This window comes from Botryllus schlosseri, chromosome 10 (genome assembly GCF_051294905.1).
Source record: "Botryllus schlosseri isolate E-star chromosome 10, Bs_hap1, whole genome shotgun sequence".
In the NCBI taxonomy this organism is placed as follows: domain Eukaryota; kingdom Metazoa; phylum Chordata; class Ascidiacea; order Stolidobranchia; family Styelidae; genus Botryllus; species Botryllus schlosseri.
The window spans coordinates 24,758,279-24,786,202 of NC_137245.1; the positions used below are offsets into that span (position 1 = coordinate 24,758,279).

General features: G+C 39.0%; 5 protein-coding genes across 5 annotated transcripts; 1 reads left to right on the forward strand and 4 right to left on the reverse strand.

Annotated features, from left to right (window-relative positions):
- Nucleotides 1-820: 820 nt before the first annotated feature.
- Nucleotides 821-5,290, reverse strand: LOC145449165 (DNA (cytosine-5)-methyltransferase 1.S-like). The gene has a single exon (XM_080327635.1). It carries the CDS (start codon nt 5,193-5,195, stop codon nt 1,062-1,064), a length of 4,134 nt encoding a protein of 1,377 aa, XP_080183761.1. The 5' UTR covers nt 5,196-5,290; the 3' UTR covers nt 821-1,061.
- A 3,317-nt stretch (nt 5,291-8,607) lies between these two features.
- On the reverse strand, nt 8,608-19,401 carry LOC145449167 (mitochondrial fission regulator 1-like). Its single transcript, XM_080327637.1, has 10 exons — nt 19,312-19,401; nt 19,146-19,227; nt 18,977-19,074; nt 16,773-16,877; nt 14,817-14,881; nt 13,383-13,532; nt 12,967-13,145; nt 11,477-11,586; nt 10,402-10,609; nt 8,608-9,178 (listed from the first exon to the last, which is right to left on the reverse strand). The coding sequence occupies exons 2-10, from the start codon at nt 19,179-19,181 to the stop codon at nt 9,053-9,055; spliced, it is 1,077 nt and encodes a 358-aa protein (XP_080183763.1). The 5' UTR covers nt 19,182-19,227; nt 19,312-19,401; the 3' UTR covers nt 8,608-9,052.
- Nucleotides 19,402-20,267: 866 nt separating this feature from the next.
- LOC145448736 (uncharacterized) lies at nt 20,268-21,857 on the forward strand. Its single transcript, XM_080327195.1, has one exon. It carries the CDS (start codon nt 20,431-20,433, stop codon nt 21,676-21,678), a length of 1,248 nt encoding a protein of 415 aa, XP_080183321.1. The 5' UTR covers nt 20,268-20,430; the 3' UTR covers nt 21,679-21,857.
- Nucleotides 21,858-22,385: 528 nt separating this feature from the next.
- On the reverse strand, nt 22,386-24,403 carry LOC145448735 (uncharacterized). Its single transcript, XM_080327194.1, has one exon. The coding sequence runs from the start codon at nt 24,401-24,403 to the stop codon at nt 23,135-23,137; it is 1,269 nt and encodes a 422-aa protein (XP_080183320.1). The 3' UTR covers nt 22,386-23,134.
- A 1,239-nt stretch (nt 24,404-25,642) lies between these two features.
- On the reverse strand, nt 25,643-26,098 carry LOC145448843 (iron-sulfur cluster assembly 2 homolog, mitochondrial-like). The gene has a single exon (XM_080327295.1). The coding sequence runs from the start codon at nt 26,096-26,098 to the stop codon at nt 25,643-25,645; it is 456 nt and encodes a 151-aa protein (XP_080183421.1).
- Nucleotides 26,099-27,924: the final 1,826 nt, after the last annotated feature.

Consider the following 27,924-nt stretch of genomic DNA (forward strand, 5'->3'; position numbering starts at 1 on the left):
ACACAACTGAAGATAATTTCATCTTCTTGGTCCTAATTTGCAGAACATGCCGGTTGTCATGTGGCTAAACCAGTTCTCCACTTTTTAGTTGACCAGACATATTTTCTTAAAAATGAAGCCTATTTGTGAGACTCATTCTATATTACTCTGTTGGAGTCGAGTTAATCAGGATTTGAACAATGCGTAGCAACCCAATTTTGTCTGCTTAATGAACAAACCCAAAATTGAGAATATGAGTATATTAGGAATGCAACCCTTCGATATCACCCAAGAGTTTCACAGAAGTAAGTTGAACCAGTCTTGAACTCAACACTAAACAGTTACCTCAATGACTTGGACTCGGTAGTGAAAACGACTCGAGTCACGAATATAAAAGTATCATTGACTTCTGACTCGGAACCTTTTGAATTGATTACAAGCCTGATATATTACAATGCTGTATAATTAACCACAACCCCACTGAATTTACGTCCTCAGCAAAACGATAATTAATTTTATTGCCGTAGTTTGCAATTAATAGTGGGAATCTGAACAAAATTTGATATTAATCAGATACGAATTTACACATATTTCAAAGTTGAATCAGATATAAAATAGATTTAGGTGTTTGAATCGATCATGGATTTACACTTACATCAAAATTGGAACCGAATCTTACATGACACCATACGTGACCAATACAGCATTCGAAAATATTAAATCTGCGCATCTCTGGCCACACGATCGATAGCCAGTTTCCAATTGTTACAATTTCTGCATTTCACACTTCCACTAAAACAACCAAACACCGACGATACTATTTCACATAGCACACAACACATGCAGAATACACATTTTATTACAAACAACATTGAGCTGATCGATATCAGCCCTTCAATTTTACTACAACCCGTCGAGAAAACCACGATTTCAGAATTCATCAAAAGCCCACGGAAAACGATAATAGAATTCACTAAAAAAGCATAACATATATACAAGGCAGTGTTGTCCATGGCTAACTGTGAGTAGTGTACTGCACCTAGCAGCTGCAACGATAAAGAGGAACTGTATTCACAACACGTTTAGCTACATTTAGAATCCTTCACGTCATCACCAATATTCTTGCATGATTTTTCTTTGCATTCGAGACACTTCTTAATCTCGTTCCCAATCGCTCTTGCCATAGGCGGCGGCACTGCATTACCAACCTCCCTATGTTTATCCAAGATCGTACCAAAAAACCTGTACGTATCCGGGAATCCTTGAGACCGAGCGCATTCGCGGACACTCACAACTCGGTGCTGCTCCGGATGCAGCACCCTGCCCTGTTTACCCATCGGCTCTGGATTCGTGACGGTGGTGCTGAAGAACCCGTCCCAATCGAGACGCCCATATAATCCAGCCCAATGATTGTGCCTGTTACCGGTGTGCGGTAAGCACCAAGGTACGAGTGTATGGAACTGACGATCCATCGGGTCACAAGCTTGTCCTGTCGCACAGCTACAAACTCCTCTCAAAGTCCCATTAGGAGAGTTGCCTTGCTTTTTGTCTTTGTGCGTATACCTCAACAGTTTAGAATTAGTTCCGTCTGAGAGTTTCACAGAGATGTTAGGCAAATCACGCCAGTCAGCGCCTGGCGTTTGCGGAATGTATGACATCCTAGCCGCGACCAAAGGACTCATTTCTTTACACACGTGATCCCGCAAAATAGGCTCGTAGCTCAAACCACGAATCATTCTTTGAAAATGACTTCTCGGGTCTCCGTCGTATTTGGTTTCCAATTTTGAATATCCGTTTGGGATTTTCGGCAAATCAGACATTGTATCACGTACAGTGATAGTACGCAACGGCGCCGATCCCAGGAACTTAATGTTGCTCGTGAACCTTTTATCATCGACTTGCGCACTTAGCGATCCGCTTTTCAAAGAAAACGTATGCAAAGGTTCAGGATACAACGGCAGTTTCTCTCCAGGCGCCGCAGCTAAAATAATAGCACGCCGCCTAGTCTGCGCAACACCGTAATGCCCGGCTTGTAGCACTCCGAACGTACACTGGTATCCCATTTTGACTAAACAAGCCAACGTCAGTTTCAACACCAAACAGTTTTTGAAAGACACAAAATTTCTGACGTTTTCCAGCAGAAAGAATCTGGGACGGAAGTAATCGCAGTACGAGAGATACGATACTACCAAAGAGTTTTTAAATCTAGAATACTCTCTCGAATTGAACCGATTCATCCCGCTGAAACCTTGACAAGGCGGACCGCCGCATAACAACTCCACGTCGCCTTTTTTCGGGAGAACTTGCCCGCACGAATTTTTATGTTCGCCTTCCATGATTCTCTCCAAAAGTACATTGCAATCCTCAGTAAACACAACCGCCCCTGGGTTATTAAGACGGTATGCTTGAGCTGCAGGGTCCCACAACTCTATCGCGTAGCAAGACTCCGCAATGCCAGCTTGATGAAAACCTTCAGACAAGCCTCCGCAACCGGCGAAAACATCGAGAGCTCTCAATTTCCTAAACTTAACTTTATCCTTGTCTTCATTTTCAGCCTTTTTGTCAACTTTTGTATCTTTTTTGATTTTTTTCATAAACACTTTACCGGTAGATTTCTTAGTGGTCGGCTTTTCCAATTTTCTGGCGGAACAAGGTGGTTCGAAAAATTCCTTATCATCACCATCGTAGGCTTCACTGAAATAAAACCGGTCCGGACCACCCGCAGTGTATTCAGCGACGGTCTGTTTCAAGTCTTGTTCGTACTCCACAAAGCATTTCCCTCTCACCAGCTCAAACTCAACAATCGCCTTCTCCTGAGACCAATACAACATATTCAAATCAAAGTAATAGCTGCCTTCGCGTCCTTTGTGAGTGCTCTCAGGCCGGTAAAACTTTTGAATTTCAATCTTAACCTTTTCGTCTTTCGATTGGCAGAAAACAGACAAGATTCTTCCGATTTTGAAAGGTTCAGGGACATTCGCGTTACTGCCTTTTACGTATCTCGTGGATTTCCTGTATAATTCCGGATATTTTTCGTAATCGATTTTCTTTTCCTTCTTTGCTTTCACTTTTTTCTCCGGCATATCGAGGTCAAACTCAAATGCGTCAATAGGTAAATAAACGCCATCGCCGACAGCATACGTGACATCGTTGAACTTTACTTCAGCAAACATAGTTTTCTTATCAGAACGGGATAATACTTCGCCTGGAATGGGCGTTGACTTCTTTTCACTTTCATCAATTCGGTGACAAGACTCGCACTTTCCTTTTCCGGTAGATTTCGGAAAATCTTCAAATCTCGCGTAGTCAGGATCGTACCATTTTTGACAGAAAAAACTTACAACCCCATCGCAACAATGTTTATCCGGCATTTCCCCACCCAAATCAAACCAATTTTCCGGGGTTTTCACAATTTGGACTTCTACTTTGCTATCGATGAAGTCAAGTTTTGTGTCTTCACAATCATCGACTAGAAATAACTCAGCTTTATCCGCCACTTCACCGAGAACTGTTTCAGTCGCTCTGATGTACCAATCGAGATGAACCATTTTTGTTTTATCACTGTCTTCCCATAAATTGATGACTTTTCCGATAAACAAATCTTTGTTTTTATCTTGAGGCAGCACAGACACACAATCTCCAATTTTAACCAGTTCATTATTGATTTTGACGCTTTCGTAAAATGTCTTCTGTCCGACAGTTTCGATAGATTTTCCGACCCACTGCCGATTTTTCTTGGACTTCATCAATTTTTTAACGTGTTGCGATTTTGCGGGCGGTTTCGGAGCGTCTAACTCAGATTCCTCTTCCTCAGATTCTTTCTCATCGTCTAATATCATTTGATTGCATTTTCTCTCCACGCAAGACTGCTTTGCGGTACCTTTACCGCCAAATTTAACCATATCACGACACGCGGAGCATTTCCCACAGTCGGGAGTGAGACACTGCTCACAAGCCCCACATCTTTTACGTCTTACTGCAGATACTTTACTGTCAACAGTACCTTGAAAGAATGATTCAGTAATAGAAGCGACTAAAGGCGTAGTGGTAGCCTTCGTTGAAGATGCCTTTACAGCCTTTTTCTCTTTGACTACTCTCCTACGGACGGCACGTCTTTTGCCAATCGTAACACCAGCTAAGTGAACAAGGTCTCTCATACAAGGATGAGATATCAAAGGATCATCTTCATCGTCTCTCGAACCATCAAAAGATTCGACCTGTTCCACCACAAATTGCGCGTGTCGTAACAAACTATCTTCCGTGAAATGGGTGATATTCAAAGTTTCCGGGGGCACGCACGTTTTAATCTTATTAACCAGGTCTTCGTAACTTACCTCCAAAGACTCAGAGAGTAGTTCGATCACAATTTTGCTCATGTAAACCTTTTCCTGCATCGAAGACCATAATTTCGAGTAACTCTCACTAGGTTCAGCTAGATAATAATCAGCAAACGCGGTAGAAAACCCAACAAGAGCGTTCTCTCCTCCATCGAATCCAGCAGTCCACCATTCGTTAATAGGACCTAATCTCGCCCCCAAAACTCCGTTTTCAGGACTCAAATCTTCGATATACACAGGGATAATCACTCCACTGAAATATAATTCCACGTTCTTTTCAATTAATCCAACATCGAACGGGCACAGGTGAGCACTTTTGTCGTAGACACAGAAATTTGTGATTTTATGTTGAGGGCGACCTGTTTCTTCGTTACCAACGAATACCGATAGGGTTTCGTGTGTGAGAGCAATGTATTCCTCACACGCAGATGGATTGTCGCCTTCGAACATATCAACGTCTTCTAGTAATTGTCTGCAATGCTTGCATTTCAGGGTAGTGGGTTTTTTAGCGTCTACGACAATATTTTTGAGATTTTCATCTTTTTGATTCGAGATTATCGTCATTTTACCTTCACTTGCAGCATCTTTATCACAGGATTCTTGATTTTGACATTTTTCTTCACAACTTGCACCAGTAGTATTCTTTTCGACCGTATCTCCATTGATTTGCTCGTTTTGACTCATTTTGACTCGTTTCTTTATCGAACCTGTGGATGACTGTTGGGCATCTTCGTCTATTTTATTTTCCTTGTCATCGTCGGACGCTTTACGCTTCACTTGTTTTTTGAACATGTCAGCGATTGACGGCTGACGAGAGGACTTTGACAATTCGGCATTTTCTCGGTCTTTCGATTTTTTGGAGCCGGGAGACCGGAGCATGACTTTTGGAAGACTAACGTAATTAAACTAAAAGAACTGGATAAAATAATTGAACTTAGTTTCTCAAAGCGGCCTCGAAGATATGAAATATACTCTTGTAAAGACAGAACTTAAATATACAATTGAAGAATATATTCATATTTAAATAAACCAATACATTTTCGGCAGACACTAGTTAGCCGTAATCCTCAGCAACTACACTACAAAAAATAATTAGACAAATTTGGTCTTATGGTCTTAAAGTGACTTTTTAGAAAAAAAATGTCTTAAAGACCAATCGGTCTTAAAGACTGATCGGTCTTAACAATGATTTTTCGTCTCAAAATTAAGACTGAAATTGATGAAAAATAAGAGCATTGTCGCCCACGAGTGCTGTGTGGGTATTCATGTCAGTATTAGGATCTGCATGAAGGGAAGCATAACAGATATACCTGTATTCGTAGTTCATTATATAGCCTACCCATTATATATCATTATCATTCTATATAACACTCACCAATCTGTATACAATCCTCCAAACAATATATAGTGTAGTTTGAGTATATAATAGTATTTGTGGTGAGTGCGACGTGCCAACACCATTGTGTCAGTGAAAAGTGACAAGGTACGGTACTTTGAATTTTTGTTCTGTTGCAAATTCATCCTGTATTTGAATTATTTGAAGTGTGACATGTGATCAACAAGAAATGGACAAACATGGCACCACCAAATACGTTTTGGCTCTCCGCTCTCAAGTCACCGCTATAGATTGTATTTGCAATGACCTTTGATGGATCAAAATTTGTCAAATAAACCGAACTACGTCTTGTGCTCCGGGCTCATGACAATTTCCTTTCTGATTTATAAGACTACGGACCATGATGTTTCTTGAATAGCAAAGTTCGTCTTAAAAACAAGACCAGAAAAACTGATGCATCATAAACTGTCTCAATATGCTAGACATCATAAACTGTCTCAATAAGCTAGTTATGTCTTAGAGCTCCTGGCCCATGTCAACTTTCCGGTCTCATTTTTAAGACCACAAATCATGTCGTTTCTTGATTAGCGAAATTTGTCATAAAAACAAGACCAAAAATACTGACACATCAAAAATTATCTTAATAAGCTAGTTATGTCTTACAGCTCCTGGCCCATATCAACTTTCCGGTCTCATTTTTAAAACCACAAATCATGTCGTTTCTTGATTAGCGAAATTTGTCTTAAAAACAAGACCAAAAATAATGACACAGCAAAAACTGTCGTAATAAGCACAATATGTCTTATAAGATGCGTTTTATTGGTCTTGATGCGTTTTATTGGTCCTATTTTTAAGGCCAAATAATTGTGACAATTATATATGGTCTTAAAAAGCTGAATCGGTCTCAATTTTAAGACCTCAATTCATCAGTGAGACCAAAATTGCTGAAAATGAGACCAAATCATCCTCATTTCTTAAATTTGAGACCAAATTTGTCTAATTTTTTTTTGTAGTGAGGAAAGAATTGAAACGAGCATTGTATAGCCTACTGATTGAGTGGAACAAATGAGGTATTTGTCTTTAATTGGTACACTTTCGTGATCCTATTTCGTCTTCTAATCAGCAGAATATGTTTCATAAGATACGCTTTACAATTGGTTTTGGTTTCTTGGTCTGAGCGTCTGACTACGTGAGACGGAAAACTTGCATCAAACAGGTGCATTTGTCTCTATACAGTATGGCAGTAAAAAATGTTGGTTAAAAAAGGAAAAATGAACAATGCAATATCCGGGCGAGTTGGGGCAACAGTGTTAATATGATGACAAGAAATAATTAGGTAGGTCTTTTTTGAATCTATTATAAGGCAATTCACGGATATGTTGTGGTAATTCATACCAGGTGCTGAGTTATCGATAGATCTCTTAGTAAGTATGTAGCAGCAAGACGTGTGTCAGTTCTCAGTTGCCAGGCTTGGTGAACCAGGAAGATTACTGGCTGGTTACGAAAGTACACCAAGAGACTCGGAATAATATGATACTGCATCCACTATAAAACTTACCGTACCATACTGAGGGAATGATGCCCAGTGTCCACTGACCACCATACTGTAGAGTAGTAGACCTATGTTTTCAATATCAGTTAACTTAAATCAATTTCACTAAATCGCTGCATCAATACCGTTCCTAATCTACGATGATATCTGAATCTATCTATTGCATATGCAAAAAATGCAACAACATGTAATTTACATTCCTAATGTCATACTAATACGATTCTTTCCATGCGTATGTATAGGATTGGACATTGGATTCTTCGCAGTCAGATTATGCGGCAACTGCTCTTTTTCGCGCGCATCGCTATCCCTACCGCTTGACTGATTTCCAAGAAGTCATCCACAACAAATCAATGATACACTTGGATACACATTTGATCAAGATAATGAATATTAAATACCAATCAAAAATCAATTTAGTAGCATTGGCACTATCGGTCGAAGACCGAACTTTCGAGTATGGTTATGCAGTATTGTGAATTTTGATGCTAAATTCTTCTGATGTTACCTATTCATCTTCTAACACAGGGGTTCTTAACCTGGTGTCCCTTAGAGGTTCGTACGTCATCAAGAAACTACAAAAGGAGATAATCCTTTGAGAATGACGTCGTGAGTTGGATTGCGCCTAGCTTGTCTAGTCATTCGTATTCTTATATTAGGCATGGAATAACCGAAATATGAGTTCAGCTTGATTTGATGACAAAAAAGACCGGAAAAAGACCCGACGGAAGAAAGCACTCACAAGGAATGGAAAGAACTAAAAAGGGGGGCGGCTTCAAAAAGATCAGCACCGAGAAAAACTGTGACGTCAGGCATTCGAGGTGGACGTCAGTCTAAAAGACCGCAACTGCGCGTCGTTCGACATCCTACTATCTGCTTATTACATCGCATTGTACATTGTGTGTGTCTTGTTCAGATGAAAATATAACTCGACGATTATTATCACCATTGACTCACCGACTTCTGAAAAATTGAGGGTGCGTGCAATCGCCCACCAAAGTTGAATGGGTCCACAGTCCACATTCAATGAAGTTTAAGAACTCCTATACTAACAGAAAATTGATGTCTAAAATACCTGATCAATTATCACACCGATGAATTATCAGACAGAGTTTAGAGTGCAAGCAATCACATCGACGCAAATGGAGAACTGAAGCATCCTACCAACAAACGCACGCTCCTGATTCATGTTGACGCACTTTACAATAAAAACGGGTTGAAGATTTGTATTGACGGCAACTGCCTAGACCTCGAAGCCGTTATGTGAAATAATAACACACTAGGCTGTTCAGTGTTCAGTGTCTATATTAGCGCCTCACTTCTAAAAAGTTGAAAACTAAGACAGCTCATACACAACGGCATCTCTGCTTTTCTGTGACAGATATTTCAAACATGCGACACCATTAGACTGGATACAACAGCACCAAACTTGTATTTGAAATCATTCAAGGAAAAATATAAGCAATAAATCATACTCATGCACGTATCAAGACTGATAACTGGCGAAAACACATCCAGAATGACTGAAAATTTAGAGTAAAAGCATATTGAAATATCTCTCGTTTTGGAAATAAATTTGCCTATGAAGATGAGCGAAGTCAAAATATCACTCAAGACAGCACCATTTGGAAGGGGTAGACGTGCTAACAAAATATGAAACTGTTGATAAGATTGAGAAAATTGTCATCCTCAGCGCCAAGACACAGCTTTAGTAGGGGTATGACCGTGCTTTGTGAGCTTGACAGATATCGGAAAGAAAGATTTACTTTGAGATAAATAGCAGGAAAAGACGGTTGTTGAGTGCAACAAAATAGAAAGCAACACTAACGGCAATATTTTCCTAAGGTTTCAAGTCTGTTCGGAAGCTTTTTTCAAACTTTCTTGTCGTTTCTTCAAAAAACTTGGCAATTCCGGCTTAGCTTTCGTCACGGGCGCAGGTGACGTGTTGCGTCGCTTCAGAAGATGCTGCCCGAACTGCGGGGAATAAAAATCAACACTCGTATAAATGGGATAAGTGTCTGGAGATGAATAAAATGTCATAGAGATCAAGTTGTTATTTTGCAGGGTTGTAATGACTCGAGTCATTTTTTCAAATGTGTAAAAAGACTCAACTCGAGTCTTTCTGTATCGACTCGACTTGTACTCGAGTCATTGCCAATGGCTCAAATCAAGTCATATGACTCGAGATTAGGACGGCCAAAACAGTCATTTCATGGACTTTGAAGAATAGTAAAGTCACCACATTATTGGTATTTTGTCCATCAGTCCTGATACTTTGAAAAAAGGGCCAAAAACTGTTAGGACTGAAGAAAATGACGATGTAATGAATGCAAGAGTTGAAAGAAGTGGCTTGGTGAATTGAAAATGACTCGACTTGACTCGAGTCACAACTATAAAAGCGAGATGGACTTGCGACTCGGCATCTTGTGACTTGATAACTACCCTGTTAAGTTGTCCTATAGCTTCGTATCATATCATGCAATTGCGATACGAAATAAATCATATGGAAATGAAATGAAATGTATCAATGTATCATAAAGATCAACCCCATGAAATTGATGAGCCGTCTGCAAAAACGATGCAAAACAAATTTGACGCAATTCCAAACCGTAGAAGCGAAGTGATTAGAGTTTTTCATTTATAATTCTGGGATTACCCACCGTCCAGGCTAGTTTTGGGAATCCAAAATTTGCAACTGCAATCACTTCACTTTTACCAGTCGGAAGTGAGCAAAAATTGGTAAACATCTTTCTTTCAAGACAACTCAACAACTTCATGCGCTTGACAGTGAAATTTATTTTAATTTTTTTGATAAATTCTAAATTTTCAAATTCTTGTTCGTTCACATCTACCAGTCGGAATCGAGTCAAATTTTGCGTGCAAGGATTTCTTAGCAACGATTTAATCAGTGAATCCCCGGATCCTGGAAAAAATGTTAATTTTGTTCATATAATGCTACGAAGTTTTAGAATGCACCGTAGATGCCATATCTTTTGAATATCAACTGATTATATCGGGATTATTGGTGAAGGTGCTAGTAATCGGTATTGCCCTAAAAATCCTAAAACCGATCGAGATCAAGTCGTAACCCTGACATAATCTGCAAGAATTTGCAACAGCAAGACAGATTTCGTCAATCAAACCTGAATATCCGCTTTAAAAACCATTGCAGCCCTACGGACACTGCGTCCACATACCTGTGGAGCTTGAAGCGGGCTTCCGAAAGGGCTGCTCTTCCCCGCTTCGGGTTCAAACGAATTGTCGTGCTCGTCAGATTTGGGCGACTCAAAATTCTTTCGGTGCGCAAATTTTTTCCGTAACGCGGCCGCGATAAGCGACGCGGGATCACCGTCCGCAGGTTCGATCTCTCTCGTTTTCTTGTTGAAAGGCGTGCCTCCAGGAGATCTACACAACGGATATTGCTTCGTTAGTTGTGCTGACGTAACCTCAATTGCTTTTTCTAACAAGCCTAATTCATGGTCAGGGCCCTAGGTGTTTAAAGTGGACATTAGGGTGGAGTGAAAATAACTCTTCATTTAAATCGAAAAAAGTTTTTTTTCAAAATCCTGACAAATGACCGAAAACTTCAATAAAAATTGACTTTAGGGACTTTCCCCATTTTCCAGCCGGCAACCCCCCAGTTCTTGTGCGCGGGGAGGTGAAATTGCACGTCTCGACAACCATTGGTCGTAGAGTCACGAGATATAGCTCAAAAGCTGCCAAACCATCATGTTTCTATCCGTCTTAATAAGGAAGTTTTCTCTGTTGTGAACGCAAAACGAGTCAAGGCCAAAAACAGTAAAATTTCGACGCGGGTAAATGGCGGGAGTAACTAAGTTACGTGTTGGTGTGATTCACACAAAAACAGCTAAATAAATCAATATCAAGCATCAATTCAAGTGCATGCAGTAGTGACATTTCAAGAAGCTTTGTCACAATGTCACATATTCAAAATCGCTACCTACACTTTTTACGGAGTAGAAATCGTTCTTGTTTCTTCTATGTGTATAAAAGTATTCGAGAAGGATTTATTCTAGCATTTAAAACTGATCCTATAAAAATACAAAATTGCCTGTCAAGTGCGACAACGTTACCGTCGCCAATTTTCGAAATATGAGAGACCAATTTTATCCTGTAATTCAACTGATCACAGATGTGGACCAATACAGATCGCTAACAATCGATCGGTCATTTTCAAAGGATAAATATTGCCATCAATATTATTTCTATGCGCCATGTAGCCAAGCATTGGTACAGGAAAACATCGGTTACCTCGAGACAGACTTCAATTTCACTTTGTGAAGGTCTTTCAAAATGTCTGCCATATCGGGAACTGACGACTGCTGTTTTCGAGACGAGGCGTTCTGGTTCGAACCTGGTGCCTGAATGGACAGTATTCGTTAAGAGATCATCGTTCCATGAGCAATCCGTGAACGATTTACTACGGTAGCTAAGTTTTCACGTAGTCATGATGGACGGCATTGTGCCGAGTGGTTCTGCTACAAGGCTATATATGGGTCTGCAATAATCGGACCGATATGAAAATGTCGTGAATTTTAACCAATTTTTTCAAGAATACAGGGTTATCTAGATATCCCTGCAATAACACACCTCATATAAGCTTCATTTACTTGCAACAAAACTCGAGCAGAGTTCCAAAAAGCTTATATCATAGTCCATGAAGCACTGAAATAAGCCTTAATTATATCATGTAATGGTCTAACAGTACCAGCGCTCAAGGGTTCTTAACTATGGGGATAGAATATTCGTTTCACTGCAATAACAATTGGCCACTAGGGTTGTTCAAAAAAAACTTTTTTTCCAAATCTCACTCGCTTAGTGACTAAATTATCAGGTTGTCTAAGAAAACGATGCACGCCAAATTTGACTCAATTCCAACCAGTAAAGGCCGTGTAGTGTAATCTTGAATTGAAATTTTTAATTCAATTCAATCCGGGGATTATCAACGAAAAACTCAAATAGCTCCGCCTCTACTAGTTGAAATTGAGTCAAATTTGTTTTGCGTCGTATTTGAAGACAACCCAACAATTTCATGGGGTTGACATAAAAATTCGAAAAATTTTCATTTTTTTTCCTAATTAATAAAAAATTTCAATTCAAGATTGCACGGCCTTTACTGGCTGGAATTGAGTCAAATTTGGTGTGCATTGTTTTCTTTGACAACCTCATAATTTAGTCAATAAGCGAGTGAGATTTGGAAAAAAAAAGTTTTTTTTGAACAACCCTATTGGCCACGCTTGTACCAAGGAATGGATGACATCAAAAATGACCACAGTATGAAGTGACAATGTCATCAGTCAATAGGCTACTGATCTATCAATGCCAGACATAGCTCAGGCTCTAATCATGACATCATCAAACTCGCGGGTTCTTGACCTCTTTTTCGTGCGCACGCCTACGTTTTTTGGAGTGGTTGTTTAGTTTGAAACCCCAATCTTGACCTAGTCAACCAGGGATCAATTCCGAGAAGGCAAACTGCGAAATTTGGGCAGCTAAAAAGGGTCATGAATTGAAGCTCAATCCTGTTTTAATTCTAATCCATCGCCATCCATGCCATGGACGTAAGACAGATCTTGCATATAAATCAGGACAATGTTGTATGTTTTATAGTTTATAGTCGTAGTATCAACATTAACCTTTCAGAGTCCTTGAAATTTATCCTAAAGGGGTCTGTGGACCCCAGGTTAAGATCCCATGATCAAATATATGCGCAGTTATGCGCACAAGGCCAAAATACTCACGTCGCCATTCTGTTTCCTCTGCCTTATGATATCTTGAACACTCATCCTCGATTGGCTCGATGAAGCCGGAGGTGGGGGCGGGGGAGGCGGAGGAGGGGGCGGGGGAGGTGCTTTTAAAGGCGTGGATGCGCAATCAGGAGCGCCCAACGTAGAGGAAGTACTCTCGTTAGCCGCAGACACTGTAAAGTTAATAATTTCAGATACTCAGACACGACCTGTATAGCAACCAGGGTGGAACAACTTGCTTCGCACTATACAGATCTCCTATAGTATTTTCAGGAATACTAACAATTAGATTACAACTAAAATTAGAGCATTGACACATTTCATAAATTAGATTAGAATTAGTTTACCGTCATCTCTCTGTAACTAGTCTGATTAGTCAACAAGAATTAGTCTGGTAGCAAGAAGCTCACCGTTGTTGTGTTGAGACGTGACCAGGGCAGCTATCTGCGTCCGTAGCGACGCTAATTCGTCTTCGAGCGCCGTAATCTTGGTGACCATGTTGTCCTGCGGTTTCGCCGTCCCGACGTCAATGGCGGAGACGGAAGACAATACTGGTATTTCTGAAAAAATCATATCGACCATGTAACATGGCCGCCATTGCATAAATACTAATTAAAGGGGCATTGTGCTTTAAGTAACTATGTTGTAGTCTCCAATTGGGTATAGACACATGATAAAGTGTAGGACTACTAATAGAAATCTTTTAGCTGCAGTTCGAATATGGTGGCTTTTCAAAGAAAATGGATGTTGCTAAATTATTTTTCACGTTTTAGACTTTCATTGAAGAGACTTTTGGAGGTAGAGAACTTTAAAATACAATTGAAAATTATTTTTCATATTGAAATAAACTCAAATATTTTTGGCTGACACTCTTTAGAGGAAATATTGATTCGCAGAGCTTCTTCGAAGTACAGAACTTCAGTATGAGATTGTATAGTATATTTACATTGAAATAATCCCAAATATTTTCGGCTGGAACTTGCCAGCAAGTGGTAGAGAATTGAAAAAGTGATTGTATATCGCCAATTATATCACTGATGGTTTATTTAAATATGAATATACACTGTACATTAGGGCTCTTCAAAAATGACTTTTTTCTCAAATCGTACTGGCTACTTGATAAAATTGTTAGGTTACCTAATTCAAGCCTACACACAAAATTTTGTTCAATTCCAGCCAGTAACCGCTTTGCTACAGGAGAAGAAAGTTTCTATTTATTATATAAAAATAAATAATAAAAAATTTGAAAATTTTCTGTTCATCCCATGAAAGTGTTAGGCTGTCTATAGATACGATGCCCACCAAATTTGGTTTAATTCCAACCAGTGGAAGCGGAGTTATTACTGTGGAAAAATTTGGATTTGAATAAAATAGTATTTACGGTGAGCACCACTATAATAAATAAACAAAGAATCGGTCACCGTAAATACTATTTTATTCAAATCCAAATTTTTCGACAGCAATAACTCCGCTTGCACTGGTTGGAATTAAACCAAATTTGGTGGGCATCGTTTCTATAGACAGCCTAACACTTTCATGGCGTGAACAGAAAATTTTCAAATTTTTTATGATTTATTTCTATGTAATAAATCGAAACTTTCTTCTCCTGTAGCAAAGCGGTTACTGGCTGGAATTGTACCAAATTTTGTGTGTAGGCTTAAATTAGGTAACCTAACAATTTTATCAAGCAGCCAGTACGATTTGAGAAAAAAAAGTCATTTTTGAAGAGCCCTATTGTACATAGTACAATTCAATTGTATATTGAAGTTCTGTAATATTGAATTTGAGACGACAACATATTCACGGCGCAGTGCCCCTTCAAGGTATCAAGAGTAACAACCTACCGGCCTGCATAGACGCGTTGAGATTAGGAACACTTGCACTGGAACGGATTGTGGTTGAACGAACACTGAAAGTAAGATATGGTTAATATACAACCGACGAAGTATTTATTTACCACCCGGGTAGGTTTTACTAGATCGCACTGCTTACTTCAGTGATTTTGTACCCGAACAGTTTTCAGGCAAAACAAATTATTTTTACCATTTCGATTTTGAAAAGTAGACAGTAGTTTTGGGGTCAGTTTACATCACTTCTTCGAGTGAAATAGGCCGTTTATCACAGTAGCTGAGTATATTTAGAGGATTCTGCCTATTTGTAGTATCATCGCTAGGGCTATTTTTTCTGGATATGTCAAAAAAGTCAAAATTAGGTCAAAATTGTAGCGTTAGGTCGAAAAATGTCAAAATTGCTTACAAAGCCAAAATTTTTTTGCAACCTGCGTTTCGTTTGTATCGTAGATTTTGCATTATCGGTGACCTTATCATTTGACATCTTACAGCTCGTAGCCTACTTTATAGGCCTACCGTTGTAGACGGCCCAATGTCTGCTCATTGTGAATCATAAACATTCAAATGAAACAAATAGGTTGACATGGTGTTATGCTCAACGTACCGCAATATCCCAACTGAAGCAAGACTGCGTGGGCATTGCATGGTTCTTATATCAAGAAGCACATGATGAAAAATTGTGATGTAGACACCATTGCCAGAAAGAAGCAACACGGTTTGTCACCAGCAGTGTATGCACAACTTCAGTGTTGTCAGCCAACAACTACTTGAATTCATCATAGGGCCAGATTTCATCAAAATAAATTTTTTTCATGTAAAAATTTGTCAGTTTCTGCGGCAAAAAAGATTTTTTCCAGGCCAAACTACTTCGTAAGGACAGACAGTTTCAACCAGAAATGAAGATAAGTAGTACAATACAATTCAAACCTTATGTGGGAAAACGCCTAATTTGCATACGTTAGGTCGAATTTGGATCAAATTAAGATTTTCAGTCAAAAATTGTCAAAACTTAGATTCTTCAATTCAAAATCTTCCGTTTTTTAGGTAAAAAAATCGTCCCAATCATCACTCATTTTGCAGTAGATCTTGATTCTGAAGTAGCCACAACTCCGATTTAACAGTTGAAATCATGAGACCCTCTATGGGCTGTACGAAATTTGAAAAGCGGTCATTTTGAGTTGGCGACCCCTGAACTAGGCTAAATATTTTTCAGATTCATCATGAGATATGTTAATTAGCTGCTCAATCACATATCTGCTATTTTCTCAACAAAATCAGTCATAATCAAACTATACCACCATATATCAGCATTCAATCAAATAATTATACTCGATTCTTTATGTGGACATTCTGGAATCTCTACTTTTCCAAAGGAAACATACGAACAAAGTGTGGTCACGGGAGTATGTTTACAGCGCAAATACGCGTAGGCCGGTTATAATGTCACATCGCAAGGTTAATGGTAGCGTGAAAATGGAAACTTACAAGGAGATAAATAGCTCTCTGACATACGAGAGAATTTTAATAAGCATCAATTAGTTGAAATCGTAACCGAACCGTATCTATATATCCAAGCATCAATGATACCAAACATTATCACATCAACAAAATAGACTGAGACATAGGAAATTCGATCCCCAACACTCAAATTATATTGATTACTAGACAGTTCAAACCACTACTGTGTCCGTTTGACTCAACTTGAATAGATGCATCGTATACATATGCACAAAATGGATCCATAACTGCATATTTACAGATTTTAGCATTTGCCATGATATATAGGTCTGCTATATATATATAGGTCTAGCTCTGTCTGCGTTCAGACTAAGAGCACCATCACCATCCATCAAAAAAAAAAGCATCAGGAAAAAAATCAATAACTCGCCAGGAGGAACGAATTGAGACATAGATGTATAATTTCAATCACGCATAAGCGATACCACTTACTTTTCCGGGGTGTCGTCTAGCAGAATAATATCAGCCAACGAATACAATAACGGCTTTTTCGCAGATTGCTTGAGAACATTGGAGCCGTTGGGTAGGAGTTCAAAACTGAAATTCAAAATTTTGTAAAATTTCAAAATGTTATAGTTTTACATTCAATATATCACGAAGCGCTGGTTTTGGTTATTAAAGAATACCAGCAATCTTCTAATTATTATGATAGCAATTATATTGGTGCGAATAACTTTTGGAATACTGATCAAACATGTGGAATTTGGTCAAAAATAGGTGTACCTCAATTGTACGGTTTTCTGGATATTTTAGGAGTGAGTAAATCAAGCAGATTATGCATAGACTACATCTGATAAGATAAAATACAAGCTCATTTTCCATTAATGGTGAATTGCATGCGCATAAAACATCGTTTCTTTTCACATTCATTTGTTTTTCCATTCGTTTGGTCATATCGCATCACTGTGTGTTACATAATATAACTTGCAAACTGAAAAAGTTAAGGAAGTTACTTCGTGGTGTTTTGAATTGATAAAATATCACAGAAAATTACTGATGAACATTGGAAATCGAGCATATTTGTATGAATTCTGTTAAAGGGCTAATAACTTCCAAGGTGTAGTAGAGGAATTGTGTCATGTCAGTGATGCTACACCTTAATCCTGAAATCAGATTCTATTTCTAGTCAATACTATAGTTGCTGACGATTACCCCTGTGAGTGTCAGCCGAAAATATTCCTATGAATATATTATTCAATTGTATATACAAGGTGCAGATCTTCAATATACAATTGAATAATATATTCATATTGAAAAAAAAAACGAATATGTTCGGCGGACGATTACCACAGTCGAAAATATCCGGGTTTATTTCAATAGAAATATATTATTCAATTGATCCGAGGATGAGTAACTGCCGGTTTTATCAAATTTTGGGTATGGGTTGTTAGCTGTAAGATTTCATGGGGTAACCCTAAAAGGAGGGAACGCGGAAACTGCGGAAAACGCGGAACTCGCGGAAACGGCCCCTAAAACGCGGAAACTGCGGAAAAAGCGGGAAACCTCGATTCCTAAAGCGCTGAAACAAGAGGAAAACGCGGAACGCGGAACAGTCGGTCATTGACCTTTATAGATCACACAGTAGGCACTAAAACGAGGAAACAGCGGAAAAGGCGGAACGCGGGATAGTCGATCATTGACATTTGTAGATCTCATAGAGGAACTCTAAAGTCTAAAACGACGAAACTGCGGGACACCAATTTTAGATTAGGGTTAGGGGAGGTGGGATATTAGGGTTAGGGGTTAGCTTAGGATTAGGTTAGGGTTAGGGGAGGTGGAATATTATGGTTAGGGGAGGTGGGATATTAGGGTTAGGGTTATGATTAGGGTTAGGTTAGGGTTAGGGGAGGTGGGATATTAGGGTTGGAGAGAGGGGGATGTTAGGGTTGGGGAGAGGGGTGATATTAGGGTTGGAGAAGAGGGTTAGGGACATGATATCCAACCCTAACATCCCCCTCTTCCTCAACCCTAATATCCCGCCAACCCTAATATCACCCTCTCCCTCAACCCTAATATCCCACCTCCCCTAACCCTAATCCTAATCCTAAGCTAACACTAATATCCCACCTCCCCTAACCCTAATATCCCACCTCCCCTAACCCTAATATTCCACCTCCCCTAACCTTAATATCCCACCTCCCTCAACCCTAATATCCCACCTCCCCTAACCCTAATCCTAACCTAACCCTAATCCTAAGCTAACCCTAACATCCCACCTCCCCTAACCCTAATCCTAACCTAACCCTGATCATAACCCTAACCTAATTCTATAAGCTATCCCTAACCCCTAACCCTAACCTAACCCTAATCTAAAATTGGTGTCCCACAGTTTCGTCGTTTTAAACTTTAGAGTTCCTCTATGAGATCTACAAATGTCAATGACCTACTATCCCGCGTTCCGCCTTTTCCGCTGTTTCCTCGTTTTAGTGCCTACTTTGTGATCTATAGAGGTCAATGACCGACTGTTCCGCGTTCCGCGTTTTCCTCTTGTTTCAGCGCTTTAGGAATCGAGGTTTCCCGCATTTTCCGCGTTTTAGGGGCCATTTCCGCGAGTTCCGCGTTTTCCGCAGTTTCCGCGTTCCCTCCTTTTAGGGTTACCCGATTTCATGCGAACAAAATGATAAAAGATCACATACGTTGGTCTTTCCGCACTTGACAGCGGCAATTGTGATCCTATCTTGCGTATGATACTTCGTTTTGGTCCGAGTTGACTTCCATCACCTTGACTTGCGTCCTTAACAGTATTAGCGAGACCACCATTAGCTTAACTTACACAAAACAACTTACAACTATAATAATACTCACGACGCTGGACACGGTAAGGTTCTGGGATTGTTTCATTGCCGTTCACTTTCAAAGATCTGTCTTGTTTTCTACTTTTTGGGCCCTGTTAATACCATAGGTGAGTTAAGCATGGATAATATCGCGGACATCGGTAACATACATAAGAAAACAATCAGCAATGTCTCACCGATTCGTAAGAAAACAGTAATGACCGAACCACACGCATCCAGATATTCCAGTTCCTCCGGTGCGCCGACTTCACTGCTGTCATCTGGGCCGAGCACCATGATTAAATTTCCTAATCCGAAAAATAACAATGACCTACCTATCGTTATTTTACGAAAGTATTTTAACCAAGGTCTGGAACTTGGTTAAAATACCAGACTGCATCATTGAAAATCTTGTATCTGACGATATTTTGCGACGATAATCCCAAAACTTTTCTTCAACACATCACGTTCTGTACCTGTTAGAATGATATAATTCGCTAAAGTTCTGTATTTTGCACATAATTCTATTTCAGTTTCTTCATTTCACCGCAAAGACTGCGTTGAAAGATAGGAAGGTGTCGCGAATTGCAGTAGTCATCGTAATCAGACGCCCAGCTGGCCTAGGCGATGTAAAAGGGTGGCATACACACTGAATGAAGAGTAAAAGATCATAATAAAAAAGGACAGGCGACGAGTATAAGTCGTTGAGATACACATGTCCAATATACTTCATTTCCTAGTATATTTCGTTGAGATGCACGTGCGACATATATACTACACCGGGATTTCAAGTAAAAGTCGTTGACAGTATTTCTTATCATTTCAATAAATCGGAACCTTGTGGTGCTTTGAAACGAATGAATTGGGATTTTCTGTTCGATTCAATGCACTCATTATTTTCATTTATTCGTTGGTATCAATCAATCATTTATGAAGTTTTCATCTCGTCAAAACACCTTAATACTACAATATAATGAAAAGATCTGGGGGTGATGAAACGATTTGTACCAGTCTTGAAATCAGAGACCCATCTTGGCCTGGAGCATGTAGACAAGAGACGTCATTGAATGGTAATGTATCTTTTACTATGTTCTATATCGTTGTAATGCTCAAAATCCTGTCTTTTGAACATTTCCAAGCAAAGCCCGGCGAAGATCGTTCTTCCGGTATAAAAAATTTATTGTAGGACGAGTGAATCATTGCGAAAATTATGACACTGGAAATTATACAACGCGAAATCATTTTCTGCCGAAACATATTCACTTGCGACTTAGGAGGCCGGCTAGGCTAATACTTGCTCTAATTTGCAAAAAAACATGGACGAAGAGGGACCTATGAACGTGACCTGCTTGTTTGAAGGGGAACAGATAATATGCAATGGCACCGTGTATGTGAAGAAAGAAGATCCTCTAAACTACACCGATCAATGGTTTTGGATATACCTAGGAATTTACGTCTTTTTAGTATTAGTAGCGGGGCTTGTCAGCGGTTTGACAATGGGACTGTTATCGCTGGACATGATGAGTTTGAACGTGTTAGCAACGGGCGGAAAGCCCCGCGAGCAGAAATACGCCAAGAAAATAGTCCCTCTAATCAAGAGACATCATTTGTTATTGGTTACGTTGTTGTTGACTAACGCTGTAGCGGTTGAGAGCATGCCGCTTTTTCTGGACCGTATATCAAACCCGATCACTGCAATCATTGTATCTGTTACGGCAGTGTTAATTTTCGGCGAAGTCGTCCCACAAGCTATATGCACTAGGTATGGGCTTGCTATTGGTGCGCATTTATCGTTCTTGGTAAAATTTTTGATGTTAATAACCTTACCAATCTCATACCCACTGTCTAAATTACTTGATTGTATCCTGGGTACAGAACACGGCACATTCTTTCGTCGCGCTGAATTGAGTGTGCTGGTTGATTTGCATCAGCAAACTGATGATGAAAATGAAGAACCGTTATCAAAAGATGAAGCTATGATTATCAAAGGCGCTTTGTCCATGCGTGATAAGAAGGTGCAAGATATATGCACTCCGATTGATAAGGTGTATTCGTTAGATATTGCTGGCGTTATGGACGAACAAACGATGGAAGATATACTCAATTCTGGGCATTCAAGAGTCCCGGTTTACGAAGGAGACAAGACCAATTTTCTAGGTGTTTTATTAGTGAAGAAGTTGATCAAACTTGATCCTGAAGAATGCATTCCAATCCAAACTATATTTGACAGCGAAGGTCGCGACCTACCCGCAATACAAGAAGATGTCCAACTTTTTGATCTATTAAATCAATTCCAAAATGGACGGAGTCACATGTGTAAAGTTATTGATAACTCCGGCAACAAAACCGGGATCATAACTTTAGAAGATGTGATCGAAGAGCTGATCCAGGAAGAGATTTTGGACGAAACTGATTTGGATGTAATGAAAAGATTGCAGATAGCGAAAGTCAAATCTGCTAGGAGGAAGTTATTGTCCGCGCGTGATGGAAGCAATTCGTTGAGTCCACAGCATCACCATATTGATGCAGCCTCTGACTCAGATACACAACCGTTGCTATCTTAGTCATTTGTACCTTTAGCCATTTACCGTCTTAGTCATTGTATTATATCTGTAACTGCTTATGTCTATTCACTGTTAACACCGGTATTACTATACAGTCTTGCTCTGCTTCAAATCATGTTTGTATATTTATATATGCTTCTTCCTATCTGAATACACCTACTGATGTCAGATTAAAATAATATGATGCTTGCTTGCACTAATAGTAAACAGCATTAGGAATTGCTCTATCACCAGTAGGCTATACATTAGGCCTGAAATAGTAAAAACTACCCAAAATAGATCAATAGCAAATTTCAGTAACTCAAATCACATTCAAATTTTACTCTAATAACTTTGCTTTTAAGTGTTAGAGAATTACACCAAATTTGTTATGCATCGTTAATTTTAGACAGTGACCACAATGTGGTATCTGGTAAAATTGGATGTGAAATTTTTATCAATATATCCCAAATGCTTTCACTGGTTTGAACTGAGTCAAATTTGTTTTTGGGCAACCCAACAATTTTATCGAATAGCAATAAAATTTGAAATTAAGAGATATTTTTGAACAACCCCAGTATTCATAGTGTCAATTTCTTGCTGCCCAAGTCTGTAGAAAATGATGAATTGAATCTGCACATACCACAGCAGCAGGTATTTTAAAAACAATGCTGCATCTTTTGTAAGTGCACCTTTTGTAAGTGCACAAAGTCAGTAACAAACATCAGTGATGTCTCTGATTTGCAAAATGTATTTCGTATCTGGAGAGATGAAAAATTTATCTGACTCCAATAATAATAATCGATACAGTTGTCGGAGTGTCCGAACATATCCTCTTTGGCAATTACGAGCTAAAATCAATGCAGTCAACTAAAAAGTTCCAGTAAAAACATTACCGTGTTGGGTAATATCACTTCATTAAAAAAATCCACATTGATTGGACTCACTGCATTGGTTAAAACACATTGGCAACAACATGAATTTCGCAGCTGTTCATAGCAATGTACTAGTTAGTAGTTATCATCCAAGAACTAATAAAATAGCGCTATTGCTCCTATTGAAATACCGAGGTAGCGCTTGTAGAAGTTGAAAAATTCAATGTCATATTAGTGCAGTTCAAATTAGCAAATCATGATATGAAACATGCCACAATGCACGCTGATATTGCACGGACAAGAACGGTCTTCATCTCATTCCTCGATCTGTGATGCTGTGTACTGCATTTGATATAATGCAGCAGAGTTGAGCAGCAGAGTTGAGATAAGTTCAAATAACTTAACGCGCCCAAATTTATAGTGTTAAAATCCACATAGAAATCGTATGCAATCATTGTCCTGTCATCCCGAATATTGCATTTGTGACGAAGTAACCCGGGCAATAGTGGGCATACTGATAGTCCATAACATCGATAGGTGCTGAGTGATTCCGAACATCTACCTTCAAGTGCATTAGTGAAGTAGCCATATTACTGCATATGTCATCTTTCTGCCTCCTTTTCCCTGCTATTATTTGGCACCACCGTGGCCTTTTCCTCGTTAATTTCAGCATAGGACAGCCTACCGTCATTGTTAGAGTCGAAATTTGCTAAATAATTCTGATCACCATACTTGATTTCGAGTTCATCCCGAGACAGTGAATTATCATGATTTGCATCAATGGATTGGAAATTTTCCTTCAATTCGGAGAGAGTATCTGTACTTGATTCTTTGATACCAGTATCTCTGTTTTTACTGTCTTGATTCGGTCCTGATGAAGTATCCTTATCAGAATGAGCGGTAACTACGTCTGAATGATTTTCAGTATCACCACCTTCTTTAGCAGGCACCAACTCCTTTTCGTCATGCGATGGAGTTTTATCAAGGACTGTAGTTTTTGTAGGTTTTCTCCTATTCTTTGTCAAAGAATCTGTATTATATTTCCTCAGAGATTCAACTTTCCTATCCAGAACAGTAATATTTTTGGACGTAATCTGCATAGACGCATTGAACTGTTCCATTTTTTCCTCAACAGACTGCTTCAACATATTTATCAAATTAAGTTGTTTGGCATTATCGGATGATAATTCAGTCTGCAGCGAATCGACACTGCCTTGCACCTTTGAAAACGAAGCACTTAGAAGTTCTTGAGCAGTTTTGGATTGAGAAGACTTCTGTTTTAAAGTTTCAATCATGGATTCAATCTTTTCAACTTTCGTTTTAATGATACCGGTTTCAGACTCAACTTCTTGTAATTTCTCGGACGGTACCTTGACCTGATCTTCAAATTTCTCAGTGAGAACTCCTAGTCGTTCAGCCAAGCTTTTAACACCGGACTCACCATCTTTAACGGCGTTGATATCCTTGGTTAATTCAAACACAGATTTTTTCATATCATCCAACGAGGCAGGTTGTTCAGCATGCCATGTTTCCAGCTTAGCGACATGGTCTTTTAATTTATCTACGTCAGTTTTAAGTTGAACCTGCATCCACACGATACCGATACACGCGGTGATACATGCAGCTACAAGTGACAAAAAGCATATTGGGAGGCATATGCGAATTAGTTTTCTGAGAGTACATCCACATCCACCAGGCGAAGACCTACTGATACGCTTTGCAGCCGGATTATAATAATTTGGGGGCATATAGGTGTCCGCTGTCGGCGATGACAGACTCGAGTTTAGAGAGTCGTATTCGAAGGTGCCGTCTAAAGCGTCTTTCTTGATTCTATTCCCGATGAGTGCGTCCAATTCGCGACGCTTTTTCATTCTCTTCTGGGACGGCAAAGCACCACCCAGGTCTACTCGTACTGTTGAGTAATCCAGCTTGATATATCACTAAAACATCATCTAAATCACTGAAACCCGCAATACAACTGTTAATGCGACATTCACATTGTACATCCTGAAGTTGAAATCACAAAAGTATGTAATCTTACAAGTTTTAGAGACAGACTTGGACAACTATATCATTATAGTTGTCTAATTGGACCGAAATGCCAGTAACTTAATTCCAATCAAATTTGTGAAATGAATTTTCTAGTTGTCAAGTCTGCTTGGCGATAAAGAACTTCAAGATACAATTGAATTATACATCCATATTGAAATAAACCGTCGGTGATACGATTGTTGAAATGCAATCTTCTTTTCAATTCTCTACTATTAGCTGACGAGCCTATTGCCAGACGAAATTATTCAAGCTATTTCAATATGAATATACTATTCAATTGTGTATACGGTAACGGTAGGTACATATTAAGATTGCAAAAATTTTATAAATATTATACAATGAACTTCTTTAGCGCTATTCAAGGCCCAGACATATATATTCATTTTTTCTGAGCCTTAAAATAACATGTTACGGAACAGGAGATTGTTTTCCAGTCAATAAGGAACGCTTAAACAATTCTAACAATGCCATCTAATGAACCATCAGTTCTGTTTTGGACTGTGAGCATTAGAAATAATGATTGTTTTAGAGATAGTTTGAAAACAGTACACAAAGATTATAATGTATCACGAGCATATGCAAGCTTCTAAATAGATCAAACAAAGAACAGCCTAGCACACCATTTGATATAGCTGCAACTCAAAGCGTTAAGATATATATCAGATGAAGATAGCAAACATTCACAGTGTAATGGCAATTACCAATTATTTGGAATAGCATACTGTCATTTACTGGTTGTTCTCAACCTTTGAAAGCCCATCTCCCCAATTATTTCATAAAATGTGTACAATCCTGCTTGATAAACTGCTAACACCAATGTAAATCAGGGCTAGTGTCTCTCAGGGTTGAAGTTTTTGTTGAGAACTCGTGATAAAGATGAATCAGATGACATCATCAAATATTCCACGACAATATGAGACATACGGTATCGAGTTTAAGTTTCAACACACGGTATAATGCTTGTGGACCTATTTCTTATAGTCGGCCGAGCCCTAAAATGATCATCTCAAGGCGTAAAATCCTCAATGACCTTTGATCTTGTCAATAAAAGTTTATTATCATAAATCCACAGAGAACGATACTCCACAGGAACAGTTTACTGTAGATTGAGGATTTCCCACAACCCGAAAAGCGGATTTGATCAGCTCGATTTCGTAATCAATTTTCGAGCCTTTAATCAGTTCGAAGGAATCAACATCGGTCACAACCGACACGCCGTCGCGGCTAAATATCAAATCGTCCTCTCCCTTTTCTTTATCCAGCTCAAATCTGTACGAAAAACCAGAGCAACCACCGCCTTCGACCGAGATACGTAAAAATTCTTCATCGCTTGAAAACTTTTTCAAGTGCTTTACGCAAGAATCCGTTAACGATAAGCCAGTTTCATTCTTGGCTACATCTTCCGTCTTGGAGGAGAATGCAGAATATCGTACAGTCGGACTTATAATGCGATCCAAACCGGCAAATCTTCTGAGCAGGTTTGCACCAATTCTGCTCGCTATTATGTTACTCATCACGTGATTCTACACACTAGAAACATCGAATACACTAACAGTCATTTAGAAACTGTAAAATTCAATATTGACTTTTAAGATATAAGAAATAATTGAGATTATCAAGGTAAGCGAGTTGAGTTATCGTGAGCCATCTAATTAATACTAATTTGAGCTTGAGATTACCGGACCATGATCTGGCCTATATATTTAGCTTACGAACGCATGCCACTTCATTTTCATTGCTTTTTATGTCATTTTTCTATGCCCCATTAGCCATTACTGGGTATTTGATTGAAAGACTAGTCCTAGTCCTTCTATATCTTTTCAATATTTCACAATCCTATTTTCTAGCTATTATAAAGGCCGTGTCACATACATTATTAGCTCTCACATCATTATATCATTTCTGAGTAGCACTACCAGCATGAATATGGCATCCAAGACTATAGGCTACCAAGTAAAATCGACTTGTCATAACCATGGTCCATAAATATTCATCTGAAGAGCTTCTTGGAGGTACAAAACTTCAATATACAATTGAATAGTATATTCATATTGAAATGAACCCGAATATTTTTGGCTGACACTCGTCAGGGGTAATCGTCAGCAACTAGTAGAGAATTGGAACGAACATTGTATATCAACAATCGTATCACAAAGTATCGTATCGCAAGTTTGAAGATGTCTGTAAACCCTATTTATGTCGTAAATTCTTTAGGGACCAATATTTTACGCCGTGATCATTCGACTCTTATAAAATATCAAAATATATGAAAGATAACATTAATTCAACGATTTACACGAACAACCTCCACAACACATGTTAGTGCATGAAATCGCATTCATAAGTTTATACGCGACGTGAATTTCGATGAAACTGCGCGCTGTGGTTTCTGTGAAGTTACGTAATTTATTCAATTTATAAGAAATAAAGGCAAAAATTTCGGAGGCCAGGGCTGGCCAGCTTTGTATACTATACACAGGCAATGGCAATCAAGTAAATTTGTCCAGGATAACGCACTTTAAATCATGGCAATCCTAATCGAAGCAAGGTATAAAAATATAATTGCACTGCGCTCGAAATATAAGATCTCGCTGAGCAAAGAACCAAAAACAACAACAGGCGCTCTTTGAGGTCACCTGCTCCAGGCAAATCGTACGATGAATTTAGCACAATGATCGCAATCGCAACACACCGAAGCCACCTACTGGCTGCAGCAACGACAAAAGGCAGATAAGCGATTAGTGAATGCGCAAAAATCCATTATCACTCGTTAATCGTGTGGATTAATAGTTGTATGAATAGCCCAATATTTGTATCATAATATACGTCGGCAACTCTTTACAGGTGAACTCTGCCGCCATATTCGTGACAATATCAGTAGTTTCAGGGGTTGCCAGTAAACTCGCCCCAAAGTAAATTCGGCCCAGGCAAATTCGGCCATTACATCAGTAAATTCGGCCCACCGAGAATATTGTATTATAATGTATTACCAACCGTTAACATGAATTAATTACATAATTAGACTATTATTAAGTGATTTGGATGTCAGGGTATGCGTAGATCGCGTAATCACGGGAGATAGCGCGGATATTCACGGGGACCGAATTTACCGACGGCCGAACTCACCGGTCAATTCACTGGTTACTCGGTCAATTCTGCCCTCGGAGAATTTTTTATGAAAATGTATTACCAACTATTAATGTGAATTAATTTCATAATTATATTATTATCAAGTGATTTGGAGAACAGGGTATGCGTATAAATATATATAAGTATATATATATGCCGATGTTTACGGGGCCGAATTTACCGACAGCCGAATTCAATCGGTATATTCGGC